The following is a 17,392-nucleotide window of genomic DNA, read 5'->3' as shown; positions in this document are numbered from 1 at the left end:
GACTCATTCCTGAAGATGGTTTTTTTGCTTTGGCCTGCTATTCTATCAGTGGAAGACAATTAGGGCATTTTATTTTTGAGAAATAAAATGGATCCTTCTAGTTTGGGGACTATTATGAGTAATGTTGACATGGACTCTTGGTGGTGTATTTTGTATTTATTTGTGCCACCTGGGGGGTATAATTTTAGTTTTCTTTTTTCCCTTAGGTGTTTAATGGTATAATCACTGTAGGTTTAGTTTATGGTGAATTAATGAAGTAAACTCCTTTTCAGAAGTTTATTGGCAAATTTTGAACACCCCCTTTTGTCAATCACCTATTCAAATATTTTATACATTTTTGTTATTATTTTTTTTCTTTTAGAAATTTTACGTGTGTGTTTTACCTGTATGAACGTCTCTATGTAGCATGTGCATGCTGGTGTCTGATGAAGTTGGAAGAGGGCATCAGATCGCTTGTAATTGGCACTACAGATTGTGAGCCACCATGTGGGTGGTGAGAATTGAACCTGAATCCTCTGGAAAGTCACCCGTGCTCTTAACCACTGAGCCATCTCTCCAGACTCTGTTTTAATCTTTACTTAATTAGAGATTTTTTACTTTTTTTTGAAATAGGGTCTCACTATATCTTTGGCTAGCCAGGAATTTTGTATGTAAACCAGGCTAGCCTCAAATTCACAGAGATCCATCTTCTTCTGTCTCCTGAGTGCTGGGGTTAAAGGCATGTGCCTTCACATCCAGCTGGATATATGTACCTTTTGAAGAGATGTCTTGCAGATATTTTCTTTCGTTCTATGTCTTTTTTTTAATCTATAAAAATCTTTTGATGAGCTAGTCATAGAAGAGACAGAGGCAGACAGATCTTTGAGTTCCAGGCCAGCCAATGTGCTACGTAGTGAGACCCTCACCTCAAAAACCAACAAAAGAGCTGCTGGTAAACAGATCTTTGTTGCTTAGTTTTATGGATTTGCTTTGGCATTTAGCTGTGCGTCTTCCGAGACTGGCACATCTGTGTTCATAAGGTACTTATCTCTGGACATATTCTTTATTTACTCATTTGTGAGACAAATGTTGCCATGCAGCCATTGCCAGCCTTGAACTCGTGGCTCCTCTGGCTTCAGCCTGTTGAGTGCTAGGATTACCAATCTGTGTCATCAGCCTGGCCCTCTGGGAGTGCCTTTTGCTTTGAGTTTCTTGCTGATGACAAGTTACACCACCTTTCTTCTGGTGTGTGCTTTTACATCGAGTATTATTTCCCAGTCTGTTATGTTCAGGCTTTCTTAAATGTTTTTCTGGCAGACAGCATAATATACTTTGTTTTTAAATTTTACTGTACTAATTGATATTTAGGGATTTAAATATATTTAATATGATGCTTGCTTTTCAAATGTCATATTGGTTCTGTGTTCCTTATTGGGCTTCCTTAATATAATTTGTGTGTGTGTGTGTGTGTGTGTGTGTGCGTGTGTGTTGGGGTGAGTGCAGGCACATGTATGCATAGTGTGTATATGTAAGTCAGAAAGCAGCTGTGGGTGCCAATCTTCAGATGCCCTCTTTCTTTGTTTGAAGCACAGGCTCTCATTGGCTTGACCTTCACCACATAGCCAGACTACCTGGCCTGCGAGCTTCTAGGGATCTGCCTTATCCTCGTCTGTTGCTGGGGGTTACAGGTGTATCCCAGCATGCCTGGCTTTTTTAAAATATGAGTCAGTTCTGGGGATCTAAACTCAGATCCTCACACTTGTAAGACAAGAGATTTAGAGACATAGCTATCTCCCCAGTCCTTGATGTTTTTTTTTTTTTAAATTAAAATTTTATTGAGACTTAAAACAACCAAATTTACTCATGCTTCTTACCCCAGTACTTGGAAAGGGGAAGTAGAGGGATCAGGAGTTTGAGGCTGGCCTGGGCTCCGTTAAATACTGTCTCAAAAACCAAAGTGAAATTACCAGTTGTAAATTTTCATTTCAGTGGTTTGTAGCTGTTTGTTGTTTGTTTGTTTTGCAAATTAAGGCACGGGAGAGGTGGCTTAGTGTTATGGGCACTTGGTGCTCAGGAGATGGCTTCAATTCCTGATACCCATGTGGCAGCTACAACCATCTGTACATAACTCCATTTCTAGGGGATTCAAAGCCTACAGACTTCTGCGGGCACAGATGTGATGCACCCATACACATAAAAATAAGATATTAAGTAAAAAAAAAATCCTTTTAGAAAATTATGCATCTGTCACCAAAATAGTTTTAGGACTTTCTGTCACTTGAACGGTTCGCTTATATACATTATTTAGTCTTCATAACAGCTTTGTTAAAGTGTCGGCTTACTACACACGCCCCATTTAAGTCACCAGTCAGTAGCTGTTTATACAAAGCTATATTTACCACAAACCAGTGTTTTAGAACATTTCCTCACAAAACAAATCAAAAACAATAAAAAAGAACTTGATTATGGTCTGTAGGGGGCATAGCATGCATTTAATCTCAGAACTTGGAAGGTAAAAGCAGGAAGGTCAGTTCAGGGCTATCCTCAGCTACATAGAAAGTTTGTGGTGAGCATGGGTTACAGGCTCAAACCCAAACCCAAACCCACCTTGTGTCTACAGCGGCTACTTTCCAGTTACTGTCTCTGGTCCTTGGCAGCAGCTAGTCTTATTTATTGACTATCTCTTTGGATTGGCTTATTCTGAATATTTTTGTATTAAATAGAATCAAACAACATGTGGCCTTTTGTGTCTGATTTCTTTCATTTAGAATACTAAGCCTCAAGATTTATCTGTTATTTGTATCACTTCTTGCCAAATAATATTCCATCATATGGATATCCTATATTTTATTTGTCTGTTTACTGGTTAGGTGCACTCAAGTTTCTACTTTTACTTACTAAGATAAATGCTGTTGTCTTTGTGTGCAACACTTCTGTGGACATTTGCTGGGTCATATGATAATTCTGGGGTGTGTGTGTGTGTTGCTAGGGATCTGCTAGGCAAGTTTCACCACTGAGGTTTTGAAACTGAGTCTGGCTAAGTGACTCACATAGGCCTCAATCAGCGTGATCCTCCTGCCACCCTACCTTCTGAGTAGTGAAGTTCGAGCGGCACTCCATTCTTCCTGGCTGTATATTGAACTTTTCAGTACTTGCTCAACTGTGACTGTGCCATTTTTCATTTTTACCTGGAGAGAAAGAGAGTTTCAGTTTCCCCAGTTCCCCAGACACCACTACCACCACCACCACCACCACCACCTCCACCACCACCACCACCACCACCTTCACCACCACCACCACCACCACCACCACCACCACCTCCTCTTCCTCTTCTCCTTCTCTTCCTCCTCCTCCTCTTCTTCTCCTTCTTCTCCTCCTCTTCTTCTTCCTCCTCCTCCTCTTCCTTTCCTTTTCCTTTTCTTTTCTTTTTTTTTTTTGGTTTTTTGAGACAGGGTTTCTCTGTATAGCCCTGGCTGTCCTGGAACTCACTCTGCAGACCAGGCTGGCCTCGAACTCAGAAATCCGCCTGCCTCTGCCTCCCAAGTGCTGGGATTAAAGGCGTGCGCCACCACGTCCGGCTTCTTTTCTTTTCTTTTTCTGTTTTATTTTATTTTATTTTCCAAGACAGAGTTTCTTTGTGTAACAGCTCAGGAACTCATTTGTAGACCAGGCTGTCCTCAAATTTACAGAGGCCTCTCTGTTTCCTGAGTGCCATGATTAAAGGCGTGCGCCACCACCCAGCTTCCCAAACACTTCCTTCTGTCTTTGTGATTATGGCCCTGGCTGGCGTGCCATAGCTTATTGTGGATTTGATTGCTTTTCCTCTGAGGACACTGGCACTGCTCGTTTGTCACGCATTTCCTGGCCGTCTGTCTATTACCTTGGGAGAAATGTCTGTTTAGAGAGTTCGCCCACTTTTATTTGCACATTTTCTAGAGTAGATAGTTATGTCAACATTTTCTCTTCTCCTTCTGTGTCTCTTGATTGTGCCATTCAAAGACTGGCCCAGTTAATTTAATAAAATTTTGGTCATAGAGTTGTTCACAGAATTACTTTGTTGTTAATGTCCCTGGGACCAGTAATAATGACCCCCATGTATTTCCGGCATTAGTAATTTGTATCCTTTTTCTTGGTTAATTAGCCAGGCTAGAGTTTATTGATTCTATTTTCTTTTATAGATTCAATTTTTAATTAAAATTTTTTTCTGTACAGATTTCCTGTTTCTTTCTTTCTTTTTTTTTTTAATCGTTCCTTTTTTCTTTTTCTCCTTTCTTTTTGTCTTTGGGGAGGTCCTTTTGAGACCACGTTTTGTTCAGTCAGTCCTCAGGCTGGTGTCAAGCTCAGGTCTGTGGTTTGACCTCAGCCAGCAAGTGCCCGAGGTTGCAAGAGTCAGCTTGAATCCACTGTTCTGCTCTCGGTTCATTTCTCTCTCTCCTCTGCTTGCTCTGGACTTAAGTTGTTCTCTTCTTTCTTTGACGTGTTACGGTGGGAGCTCAGGCTGTGGACTAGAGCTGTTTCTTCTTTCCTAACACATGTGTTTAGTACAGATTTTGCCATATCTTCTTTCATTTAGCTCAGAATATTTCTACGTTCTCTTCAGGCTCATTTGACTCAGGTATTTAGAAGGGTTGTTTCTTCTCCAAATACCTTAGACTGTTCAACTGTTCTCTTCATTGTTCGTGGCTTCTAGACACATAACATGGTGGTTTGAGAACACTTTATACAGTTGCTACTTTTTTTTTTTTTTACTTTTATCTGCATTTATTTTATGCCAAATTTATTCCAGTGCCATGAGTTTTTGTTTCTTCAGTTTCTTTTTGGATATTTTTTTTTCTTCCATGCAGCCTCCTCTTCTGGCTTTGGAACGATCTGTTCCTTCTCAGTGAGGATCATCTCGCTGTGGCAGGGGAGCTCACGTAAGGGTTAATCTGGCCATGAGCTCTGTAGGTGTCTTGGCGCATTTTAGGTGACTTTCTTGTTCACCTGGATGTGTTCGATGACCACACAATCTACATCTAAACCCTAAGCTCGGCGTTTCTTTCTGCAGTTTTAAGCATGTGCATCAGAAATTTAGTACTCTCTTTTTTTGGCTACTGTCCCTGTGTCCAGCCCACTGTTTGGCCTGGGCACACATACTGACTTCACCATTATACTGGCACACACTGTTTCATTAAAGTGACATCCTTCAGATACGTGTTGGCTTTGTGAATATGTGTACCCTTGATGCCCCGGGCGGTTTCCCGGGTGTTTTAAAAGTGAACACGGAGGTTTGAACCTCTTGATTGGCATGATTTTGTGAGGTTTTCTGGGTCAAGAGAGTAGCAACCATCTTTATAGGTGACCTCTGACTGCTTACAGGAAGAGCCAGCTACTTTTGGAACTTGCCAAGGTGTGCTTTGTGGCCAAGGATGTGGGTTGTTTATGTGACTTTGAGAATAGTATGTGTTCCTCTGTTGTTGGATTAAAGAATTTGCAAATGTCAGACCTAGTTAATTGATGGTGGCAATAATGTCAACCCTGGCCTTACTAATTTTCTGTCTTGTTGAGGATTCATGAAGTTCAAAAATTCATCAGTTTCTTTTGGTAGTTCTTCGAGGTTTTGCTTCCTATATTTTGGTAAGCTACTGTTCGGTACACATATGTTAAGAACTACCGTGTCATCTTGGAGAGTTGGCCCCTTAGCATTCTGTCATGGCCCTCTTTATTCCTAACAGTTCTCCCTTTTCTGAACTCTGTGTTGTCTGAAATGTCATACAACTCTTTAAGCTTTCTTTTAGTGTTAACACGACTTCTTTTTCTCCATGCCTTTTACTTTATTGTTTTTTAAAGATATATCTTATGTGTATGAATGTTTTGTTTGCACATTGTGTGTGTGTGTGTGTGTGTGTGTGTACTACATGCATGCATGGTGCCCATGGAAGTCAGAGAGGGCATCAGATGGTTGTGATCTGCCTTACGTGTGCTGGGAACCAAACTTAGGTCCTCTAGAAGGTGAGTAAGGGTTTGTTTAGTCATTGAGTTTCTCTCTGCACTTGTGTTGTTGTTGTTTTGAGACAGAGTCTCCTGTCGCCTTCACTAGCATTGCACTCACTCAGTAACTGAGGCTGGCCTTGAACTTCTCCTGACCTTTCTCCCTCTACCTCTGAAGTAATGGGTTTACAAATATGTGTTACCATCTGGGACTCTGTCCCTATACTTTTAACGGATACATAATGTCATATTTAAAGTAGTTCTTTAAAAAAAAGATGTATTTTATCATTTTGCTTAGGAGCATTTGTATAAGTTGTGTTGGGTATGTACATATAAAGCAGGCACTGGCGGAGGCCAGAGCAGTAGAACCCCTGCAACGAGAGTTAGTGGTGGTTGTAAGCTGCCTGCTGCTGCTGCTGCTGGAAACTGAACTTGGGTCTTCTGCAAGAGTGGTGCAGGCACCTAACCATGAGCCATCTCTCTAGTCATGAAAGGGGTTTTCTTGGACAACATATAGTTGGCTTTTTTCTCCTCTTATAACACTGATATATATATATATATATAAATTACTATATTTTATTCATAGACTTTTTTGTTTTGTTTTGTTTTTCGAGACAGGGTTTCTCTGTATAGCCCTGGCTGTCCTGGAACTCACTTTGTAGACCATATTCATAGACCTTTAATTGATACTGTTTCTAATTATCTTCTAAACCTGGTATGCAGTCATTGGTGCGTTTGGCCATGCACAGACTTGTGCAGTGGTTAGTGACATGAGAGGGTAGATTCTACCACATGCACAGCTGCATTGTATTTGTTTCCTTAACCTTCCATTTTTTTCTGTGGATGTATTGAGCATTATATGATTGTACTGACTCTTCTTTTAGTGAATTATCAATACTTCTCTGTGTGTATACGATTTATGTACTTTTGTAGGTGTTGTATTCCCGTGTGTGGGCATGAATGTGTGGAGACCAAAGGTTGATCTCTGGTCTGCCTGCTTTGACACTTTTCATTTGGTTTGTTTGTTTGTTTGTTTTCTTTTTGTCACACAGCCTCTCCCTCGCCTTGGTGCTCATCTATTCAGCTAGTCTGGGGGCCACTGAGGGTGCTGCGGTTACAGCCGTATGCTGCTACACCTGACTTTTAGTGGGTGCTGGGATCTGAACTCAGGTCCTTGTGCTTGTGGTAGCAGACAGTTTACTGAGGGAGCCATGTTTCCAGTCCCAGTCATTGATTTTAAAAGTCATTTTTAGCTGGGCATATGCTTATATCTGTAATCTCAAAATCCAGGGGCTGAAGTGGAAGATTGCTGCTAGTTTGAGGCTAACCTAGGCTTTAAAAGGGGTGTGTATGGTGCTATATAGTGGTTTGTTTGTATTGTTTGCCCTGGAGTTTGGAGCATTTCTAACAGTCAGGCAGTGTGTGTTTGTGGGTAGAACAAGCATTCTAGTCCCCTGTCATTTCTGATATTGCCAACATTCGGGTCCTTCTACAGATGCTACAGTCACCTGATAATTGTTGTTATTTATATTTTAGATTAATTTAGATTAAAAAAAGTTAATTTGTATCCATTTGCTTCATCAGCCCTCTTTGTGTATAGTGTACAGACATTATAAGAGACAGGTAGCCACAGAGACTCTCTACAGTATCAGTTTCCTTGTCTCTAAAGAGCTACCTCTCGTATTTCCCATAGGAAAGGTCAAGTTTTATCTGAGAAAATTCATATTTTCCTTTACTTTCAAAAGGTAACATCACTGAATTCAGTAGTTGGTGTGATTTTTTTTTACCCCCTTTTCTTTTCTTTTTTTTTCTTTCTTTTTCTTTTCTTTCTTTTTTTTTTTTTTTTTGGTTTTTCAAGACAGGGTTTCTCTGTGTAGCCCTGGCTGTCCTGAAACTCACTTTGTAGACCAGGCTGGCCTTGAATTCAGAAATCTACCTGCCTCTGCCTCCCAAGTGCTGGAATTAAAGGCGGGTGCCACCATGCCCGATTTAACCCCCTTTTCTATGCTTTAAATATTTTTTCTATATGCCTGGGGTGTGTATATGTGTGTACAAGCGTACATGTGAGTGTGTGTGTACACGCGCGCGTGTGCACCTGCCTGTGTATATGTGCAGGTGCAGTGAACAAATGTGTGTCGGTAGATGACAGGACAGCCTCGGTTTTTCTCAGGCGCTTCATGGGCGTTGTCCTTGTTTTTGGAGACAGGGTCTCTCTCTCACTGACTGAAACTCCCCGAGTCGGCCAGTCTGGCCAACCAACCAGTCAGCCAGGGAACCCTCCTGTCTCCAGCTCTGCAGCTCTGGAATTACAAGAATGCCTACCACATTGGCTTTTTAAACTTTTATTCTTTTAAGAAGGGTCTGGAGATTGAACTTGTATCCTCATACTTGCAAGCACATATTTTTTTACTTAGAGATATTCACTTGTACTGTAGTAACATTTGTTGAGGAAATTTTCCTATGGTTTGACATTACTGTTTGACAAGACTGTTAATCCAGTCTTGATTGGTGTTGACGTGTGATGAATTTACAAATCAGCAATTCAGGATTACAAAACTTGCAACCTCAACACTGTTTTTGGCTGTTCTGGGTCCCTGGGATTCCCATATGAGAGTTAGTAGTAAATTACCAATTTCTACAATGAAGACAACGGGGCTTTGATAGGAATTACATCAGATCAACAGCATAGGACTATTGCTATAGTAACAATGAGCAGTATGGAAGGTACTGTTGTGTCAGTGAGATCACTGCCTGGACATGAGGTGCTTTTCCATAGTTCTTGGTTTTTGTTTGTTTGTTGTTGTTGTTTTAATAATGAATGATTCCTCTTTTTTTTTTTAAAGATTTATTTATTATATGTAAGTACACTGTAGCTGTCTCCAGAAGAGGGCATAAGATCTCATTACGGATAGTTGTGAGCCACCATGTGGTTGCTGGGATTTGAACTCAGAACCTTTGGAAGAACAGTCGGTGCTGTTAACTGCTGAGCGGTCTCTCCAGCCTGTTTGTTTGTTTGTTTGTTTTTGACAAGTTCTCACAGTATAACTCAGCCTGGCCTTGGTTGAGATCCTTCTGCCTTGGTGTTCTGAGCATCCTTTAATATCTTTTAACAGTGTTTAGTTTAACAGTGTTTAATTTTGTTTTTGAGACAGTATTTCTCTGTGTAACAGAGCCCTGGCTGTCCTGGAACTCCCTTTTTAGATCAGGCTGGCCTTGAGTGTGTTTGCCACCATGCTGGGCAAACATCTTATTTTTAATGCTACTATAAAGTGTAATTGATGATCAGGATCATGTTATCTACACATAGAGTGTTCCGTATTTCCAGTTCAAGTCTCTTATTTATTTTTCTTGCCCAATTGTTCATATTTATGTTTCTAGTACATTGTTAAATGCAGTTGGTAAGAGTGGACATCTTTAGGTCTTTTTCTTCTTGATGTTAGTAGGAAAACATTCATCTTTACTAGTTAGCATGGTGTTAGTTTGTAAATACCTGTAGCTGATTGAGACAGCTCTGTTCTGCTTCTAGTGTTCTATGCAGAGTGTTAATCATGAAAACATGTTTGGCTGTTGCCATTTTTCATTATGTCTTTTGACATAGACAACAAAATAAAAGGTCCTGAGGATGTCCTGTAGGCTGTTGGTTTTCTGTATGTAATAGTTGGTATGTTGAATTATTTCTGCTTGCTTTTGCTGTATATGTTGCTAGGATTTTGTTTTTTGTTTTTGTTTTGTTTTGTTTTGCATCTATATTGGTAAGAGAGGCTGGCCTGCAGGTTTCTTGTGGTATTTGTGTCTAGATTGGTTACCAGAATACCAGCCTCACTATTTTGAGGAATCTGGGTGCTTGTGTTAGCTCTTCTTTAAATGTTTGGCACTATGTGAAGCCTTCAGTCTGGATCTAGGCTTTTTTCTGGAGGTCTTAGTTGTTGCTATGTGAATCATCACTAAGTCAGCTTCTCGGGTGTTCCAGGCCTGCCTGCTGCTCTGTCAGTCTCACAGCCTGTGTTCTCCCAGTCATTTCCTTTAGCTATCTCGACTGTTGACATATGGTCATCTTCAGTATTTGCCTATGGTCTCTTCTGCTCTGGTCACTGGTGGTGGTATTCTCTCATTCATTCCAGAGTTTAATAATCCTAGCCAGTTGTTAGAAGCTGTCGTTAAACGCTTATCTGTTCATTGGCCTCTCCAGAAAATCTTGAAATAAAGGTATTGTCAATGTTTATATAGTTTTCTGCTTTTAGTTTATTTTGTTTCTGCTGCCCTGTTTTATTTTGCTGAGCTTATTTCCCCTAGTTTCTCATGGGAGATAATTAGCTTGTGATTTCCCGTTTATAATGCTGTTTAGGATTCTCTCTAGCAGATACTCTGTAGGAATGACTTCCGCAGGGTCTCAGCTGTAGATTTGCTTCTTGTTTTGTGTAAAGAAAGGAAAGAAGTTTTTACCTTTTTTTTAAATTTATTTTTAGCTTACATTGATTTTTTGAGCTTAAACACTATAACATTGCTGCTATCCAGACATTTTTGTTGTAAGTCGTATTTCCTGTGTTTCACCCTAAGGAAAAGCATTCTTTTGAGCACTCTCTGTTACCCCCTCATGCCATGATCTAAGACACAGTGTAGATAGAATTATGAGACTTGTTCATTTCATCATGGAGCATGTGTATTCAGACAAACCCAACATTATTAAAGGTTTGTTTGCTCCATGCAGACTGTAACAAGATACTTCTGATTTGATTGGACCACAAAAGTTTTGTGTCTGGTGTTTGTAATGGGGAAATGACTTTATAATCCACTCACGTTCTGTCATTGTTCTGGTGCTCTCGTTGATACCTTCAGACATGTACTCAGCCCCTGCTCTGTGCAAGAACTCTGCAGTTTAATTGGGGGAGGGGGAGAGAGAGAGAGAGTGAGTGAGTATGTGTGTGTGATTGTTTTCGTAGTTTGGTATCTGCTCTGGGGTAGTTGTGATCCAGAGAGGGAAAGGGGCGGATGAACTAGGAACTATGTGCAGTAGGTTAAAATATGTGATAAATGAAGCCCTTGAGTAGGGAGGGGGCCCTACGGCCTTAGGAAGGAGAGAGGAAAGCCAACTAAAGTTTCTAGCTGTTGGCCTGTATTAAAAAAAAAAGTTTTATTTATTTGTTTGTTTGTCTGTGTGAATGCTTGCCACACGTGTGGGTGCAGGCAGAGACTGGAAGGAGGATGTTAAATTCTTGGAACTGGAGTTATTTGTGGTTGTGAGCTGCCCAGCGTGTGTGCTGGGAACCAAATTTGGGTCTTCTGTAAGACTAGGAAATGCTCTTAACCACTGAGCCATCTCTCATCCCCTGCCTTGATCAATCTGTCCATCTGTGTATCCATCCATCCACCCATTTATTGCTTTGTTTTGAAGCAGGGTCTCTATAGTCTAAGCTGACCTAGAGCTCACTTTGTAGTTCAGGATTTTTAAAAGTTCTTTTATAGACCTAGCAGCTTACAGCTGTCTGTAACTCCAGTTCTTAGAGATCTGGCACCCTCTTCTGGCCTTCATGGGCACCAGGCAAAAGTTGTGTATAGACCTACATGTAGGCAGAACACCCATACGCATAAAATAAACAATAACTTAAAATTCTAATAAAAAGTTTCTTTAAGTGTTTAATTAAGTGTGTGTATACCCCTGTGCTGTGGTGTGCCTGTGGGGGTCAGAGGATGGTATGTGGTGTTAATAAGTGTGTGTGTATACCCCTGTGCTGTGGTGTGCCTGTGGGGGTCAGAGGATGGTATGTGGTGTTAATAAGTCCCTTCCTCCCCTTGACATGGGTTCCAGGAATCAGGCAGGTTATCAGGCTAGTGTGGTAAGCAGCCTTACCCACTGAGTGGTCTTGCTGGCCCTTATTGACTTGCTGTTTGAAAGAAAATAGCATTTCAGATAGAAAAGCCTGGTAGAGAGCCTCTGGGCAGGGGAGATCAAGTAGAGAGAACACAGCTGAATTTGGAGTCTTGAGTGAGCACTGGGGAAAGCATAGACTGACAAGTCGGGTCAGAGCAATCCTAGTCAGGAGCAGAGGGCTTAGGCTGCAGCTTTATAAGAAGCTGGTGTAAGCAAAGCGCCTGAAGGTTCTTCAGAGTTCTTGTAAGTTGCTGCCTTGGCTGTTTGGGAGTCTGCTGCTCTCTTTGCCAAAACTTCTTCCTTGACAATAAAATATTTCTTTGTTTTTATTTTTTATTCACAGTTCACTGAGACCTTTTTGACCGAGAGAGACAAGTTGTCCAAATGGAGTGGAATTCCTCAGTTGCTCCTTAAGCTGTATGCCACCAGCCATCTGCACAGTGACTTTGTTGAGTGCCAAAGCATTCTCAAGGTAACTGATGGGGCCTTAGAGGGTCTGTGCTCAGGGTCTTCAGATGCCCCAACTATTGACCTTTTAGAAATAGCCAGTTTTCGTATGGGCTGTAGAACACTGGAGAAGTTTGGAAACGTTAAAAGAAGAAAATAATCACTAGTTATTCCAGTGCCCAGGGATTTGATTGTTTCCCTCACCCACACCTCCTGTGATACTAGGGACTGAACGCAGGGCCTTGCACATGCTGGGCTGGAATTGGACCCTGAGCCCCTATCCCCACTCCTATCCCTAGATGGCATTCTTTTTGAAAAGAATTTTAAAGGTCCTATATCACTGAAGGCTCTTGGGAGGAGCTTTATGGCTGTCAATAATTATCATTAATGCAAGATTGAAGTTGGACTGCTGGTCAGGTTGAGAGTTAGACACTTGTTTTCCAACTTGAGGGCTGTCTCAGTGCTGGCCCACACTCATTGCTTCTGACTTGGGACTGGGATCAAACACGAATTTAGAGAAGCAAATGGAGCCACAGTTGTAACCTGTGTAAGCCTGTAGTCATAAGAACACTGAATACTACGTACTCTTCAGAGGCAAAGTGTCGATGACAGTATCTCACAGGTTTATTCTAACCTTGCTTATTAGATAAACATAGTTGTTCCCTTTAGGAAGAGATATTACATACTCATCCTTTCACAGTTTAATAGAAGTAATTATAGCCTTCCTATGTGCCTTAAAATGCTTTCCAAGTTGGGTGTGGTACCTACACACTTTTAATCCCAACATTTGGGAGACCAGAGGCAGATGGATCTCTGAGTACAAGGTTGTCTATCCTCTACTATGTAGTTAGTTCCAAGCTAGTCAGGGATTATCTCTCAAACAACAACAACAACAACAAAAACTAAAGGTTTTTTCCAAAAACCTGCCAAATTTCTGTTACAGAACTGAGGTAAAACTGAAGGCTTGGGAAAATAATATTCTAGTGACCTTGGTGTGTGGTACACTTTATTCATTCTGCAAACACTTGAAACCACAGTGTTCTAGGAGAGTTCTTTCTGTCTGTTACTGCCTTTTATGAACAAAGAATGCTATGCCCCTCCCAGAGTTTGAGATCCAATGCAGGCACCTACATTGGTGATTTCCTCCTCTGCCTTAAGACTTAGAGGAGGAAATACAAAGAAGAATCTGTCCAAATGTTCAGGGGGCTTCAGTTTGTCTTCAGGGAACACTGATTCAGTCTAGGGGATAAAACTCTAGGCTTATAAACAGTTACAAAGTCAAGTGCCAGATGTTACAAGTAACATAAAGAGATCCCTTTGGGTGGCTATGGAAGGCCATAAGAATGCCTTTGACTTGGAGAAGTCACCAAACATTTCTGTCAGGAGATCACAGTCCAATAGAGATTGGTTATGATTGCAGAACCAGTTGTTTCTTGCAATACCTGGTGACATCAGGTAGCTGCCCCATCTTCTCTCAGCAGTTTTCAGTGAACCAGAAGTCAGTCTGCTTCTTGGAGCATTTATTGTAGGGCTTAAAGATGCTTGCACTGTCCAAAATGACCTTCCTGGTACCCTGGCAAGCTGCTGCTGGAAATGAGCCAAGGATACACAGCCTAGCTTTCTCCAGCCAGCTGCTGAGCTTTCCCAGCATGACAGTGGGGTTCTAGCTCTTCCCTAAGGCTGATGTCTAAGCGTGCTGTGTCACAGCAGCCAGAGTCCATGGGAAAAGGACTCCAAGGGTCCCGAATATTTCATTGAGGGCTAGCTTTGTTCAGGGGGGATTCAGTTTGTTACTAAAATGAGTATTATAGTGATATTTTAGTGTCTTCTGTTAAATTCTAACATGGAATCTGTACTCTTTTTGAACAGGAGATTTCTCCTCTTCTCTCTATGGAGGCTATGGCGTTTGTAACTGAAGACAGGAAATTTACTCAAGAAGCTACATACCCAAATACATATATTTTTGACTTATTTGGAGGTGTTGATGTAAGTAGCTGTTTAATGCTATTAATACTTAAGTCATTGAAAATTTAAAACAAGAGGCAAGGAGAATTCCAGATTTATAGCAAATATTTCAGATGGTTTAACTAAAAAACAAACAAAACAAAACCCCGTTTTGTTTTGTTTTGTTTTGTTTTGTTTTGTTTTGTTTTGTTTTGAGACATGGTCTCACTATGCTGCCCTGGCTATCCTGGATCTCTCTGTGTAGATCAGGCTGGCCTCGAACTCACAGGGATCTATCTGCCTCTGCCTCCCGAGTGCTGAGATCAAAGCTATGTGTCATCATCACCAGCTTAACTTAAACTTTTAATTTATAAAATGTATTCTACATTTATGACTTCTCCCCTCTTGAGGCTGGCTCTTCCACAGTGTGAGTTCTTTCAGCCTAGGCCGTCAGCGTGGTGGCGTGTGCCTTACTTACCCTGTTGAGCATTTTTCTGGTCTGGATCTTAACTTTGAGATCAATGGCATTCTCTTACGTTGAAGCACTGTAGTATTTGCTTTGAAAGAATTTATTTGAAGTACTAAAACGTACAAGGTGGCCAGGCATAGTGGCGCACGCCTTTAATCCCAGCACTTGGGAGGCAGAGGCAGGCGGATTTCTGTGTTTGAGGCCAGCCTGGTCTACAAAGTGAGTTCCAGGACAGCCGGGGCTATACAGAGAAACCCTGTCTTGAAAAACAAAAAAACAAAACAAAACAACAACAACAAAAAAACCCAAAAACGTACAAGGTGAAAGGTGTTCCAGAGTTGTCCTTGGAAGCTACACTGGTGTTTTGTGTGTACCAGAGCTGTTCTTGGTTTAGATGCGTGTGCGTATGCAGATGCTACCATCCCCAGCTTCGTGTCTTTTCTCCTCACACATACTGGCAGGTCATATATCCAGGATACTCTCTTCTACCTTGCTTTTTCCCCATGCAGACCTAAATATTCCATGTTTTAAATATCTAGTTAGTATTCCCTGGTGTAATTATAGTTTACCTGCTCAGACTCCAGTTGAACATTTAGTTTTTTCACTTTTTTTTTTTTTAAATTACAAACAAGATTGCCAAAGAACTTTTTACAGACTTTTGGAGCCCAAATATTTATCTCTTTTATTTATTAATCTGCAACTTATACCAACTTTTATAAAGTTAAATCTCAGGAACAAATTACAAAAGTGTCTTTTTACCTATACCATCCCAAACATACTGTATATATGTGTGTACTTTAAAAAATTATTTCTTTTGGGCTAGAGAGATATCTCAGTAGTTAAGAGCACTTCTAGAGGACCTAGGTTCAGTTCCCAGCACCCACATGGGAGCTCACAACTGTATGTATCTCCAGTTCCAGGGGATCTGATCCCCTCACACGGACGTACATACATGCAGGCAAAGTACCACTATACATGAAATAAAAAGAAGTAAAATTTTAAAGTTTTTTATTTTTTAAATTATAAAGTCATTACATAATTTCTCCCATCTGCATATTTTTTTAAAGCTCACACATATAAAATAAATAAATAAATAAATCCTTTAAAAAAAAAACCTTTAAAAAATAAAAACAAAAGAAACAAAAGCTTTTTTATTTAAAGATGTATTTACTCATTAAATGTATATGAATACACTGTTGCTGCCTTCAGACACACCAGAAGAGGGCATCTGGTCCCATCACAGAAAGTTGTGAGCCACCATGTGGTTGCTGGGAATGGAACTCAGGACCTCTAGAGGAGTGGTCAGTGCTCTTAACTGCTGAGCCATCTCTCTAGCCCTGAAACAAGCTTTTAAAAGTGCTGAGGGATCTTTTTCCTCCCACTTGGCTCAAGGTGTCTCAGATATGCTGTCCAGTACTAGCCCGTGGCTGGAAAGGACCAGGAGAACAGTTTTGTTCTGTTCCAAAACTCTTCTTAATTTGATTTAAACAATAAAATAAAGTAAAATACCTATTTATGGTAAATGTCTTTAAATACATGGACTTAGATATTTTGTTAGCACATAGACTACTTTAAAATACTTCAATATATTTAAGTAGAAATTAGGCTGGAGGTGAACATTTGTAATCCCAGTACTTGGGAGGCTGAAGGATCATGAGTTGGAGGCTAGCCTGGGCTATTCATCTAGACTGTGTCTCAAAGACAACAAAAATACTGAAATAGAAAGCAATTGTATTCAATAATGAAAACCCGTGTTATAAAAATTCTTCAGAGATGCTCCTTAGTTGCTTAGAGACGCTCAGGGATAGAGTGTTCACACTCCTCTGGAGGAGTCAGGTTCTGTGTCCAGCACCCAAATGGCATGGTAAGTCACAGCCTCTGCAACTCCAGTTCCAGAGAGCCCAGTGCCCTCTTCTGGCCTTTGAAGATTCCTAACTCTGGCCAGAATGCTGCTTCTATTGAACCTTACCTAGAACAAGGGGGCTTGTGACAGCTCCTTAGACTAGACCACATGTACTCATAGTAAAGATGGTTTTGTGAGCTGTGCTTTGAATTAATTAATTTATTTATTTGGTTTTCAGCTTCTTGTAGAAATTCTTATGAGGCCTACCATCTCTATCCGGGGACAGAAACTAAAAAGTAAGTATGATTGTTAGGCACTGGCCAGTGTGCCAGTGTGGTGGCCATTGGCAGGAGTTGCTCTTTCTTGAGATATAAGAACATGTCTTCCAGTCATCTGTAAGTTGCTCTGTTATTCCAAGCTAAGCAGCATACTATTAACATTTGTTAGAAAGGAAGGGTCGCTGTCTTTGAGAACAAGCCGAAGGCCACTGCTTTACAAGAGTTGAGTCTCTTGACTCTGCCTCCGTTTTCTTGGGAGGTTTTTATGCTGCGTGAGTAGTTACCTGAGAAAGCAGGGGACACCTTGGCAGACCCCGCTGTTTGAGCAGCCCATCAACCGTAGCCATCTTTATAAAGGAGGTTCATGCTTTTGTATAAAGTTCAGCCATGTTGGATGGGGTGTGCAGCTCCTCTGTACCAACTCTGACTCGTCTACGTGGTGCGTTCCAGGACACAGGGAGCAGCCCAGGACCCTGTCTCTAAGGAAATAAATAAATCATTCATTGCCAGAGTCACAGACGGCAAAAAGTCAGTGATTGCATAATACGTGAGGTTTAGATTTTGGTTTTTTGGGGTTTTTTTTTTTTTTTTTT

General features: G+C 40.9%; 1 protein-coding gene across 2 annotated transcripts in view; it reads left to right on the top strand.

The window, feature by feature from the left end:
* Positions 1-17,392, top strand: part of Trpc4ap (transient receptor potential cation channel subfamily C member 4 associated protein) — a 56,898-nt gene that overhangs the window by 6,905 nt on the left and 32,601 nt on the right. For both annotated transcript variants that reach the window (XM_029469312.1, XM_021183646.1), the window contains exons 2-4: positions 12,162-12,290; positions 14,135-14,251; positions 16,760-16,817. In XM_029469312.1, coding sequence (XP_029325172.1) covers positions 12,162-12,290; positions 14,135-14,251; positions 16,760-16,817 — 304 coding nt within the window. The remainder of the gene's footprint in view (positions 1-12,161; positions 12,291-14,134; positions 14,252-16,759; positions 16,818-17,392) is intronic.

This window comes from Mus caroli, chromosome 2, assembly GCF_900094665.2.
Source record: "Mus caroli chromosome 2, CAROLI_EIJ_v1.1, whole genome shotgun sequence".
Lineage (NCBI taxonomy): Eukaryota > Metazoa > Chordata > Mammalia > Rodentia > Muridae > Mus > Mus caroli.
Note: the sequence above shows the minus strand (reverse complement) of the source record. Positions and strands in the feature narration are given on the sequence as shown.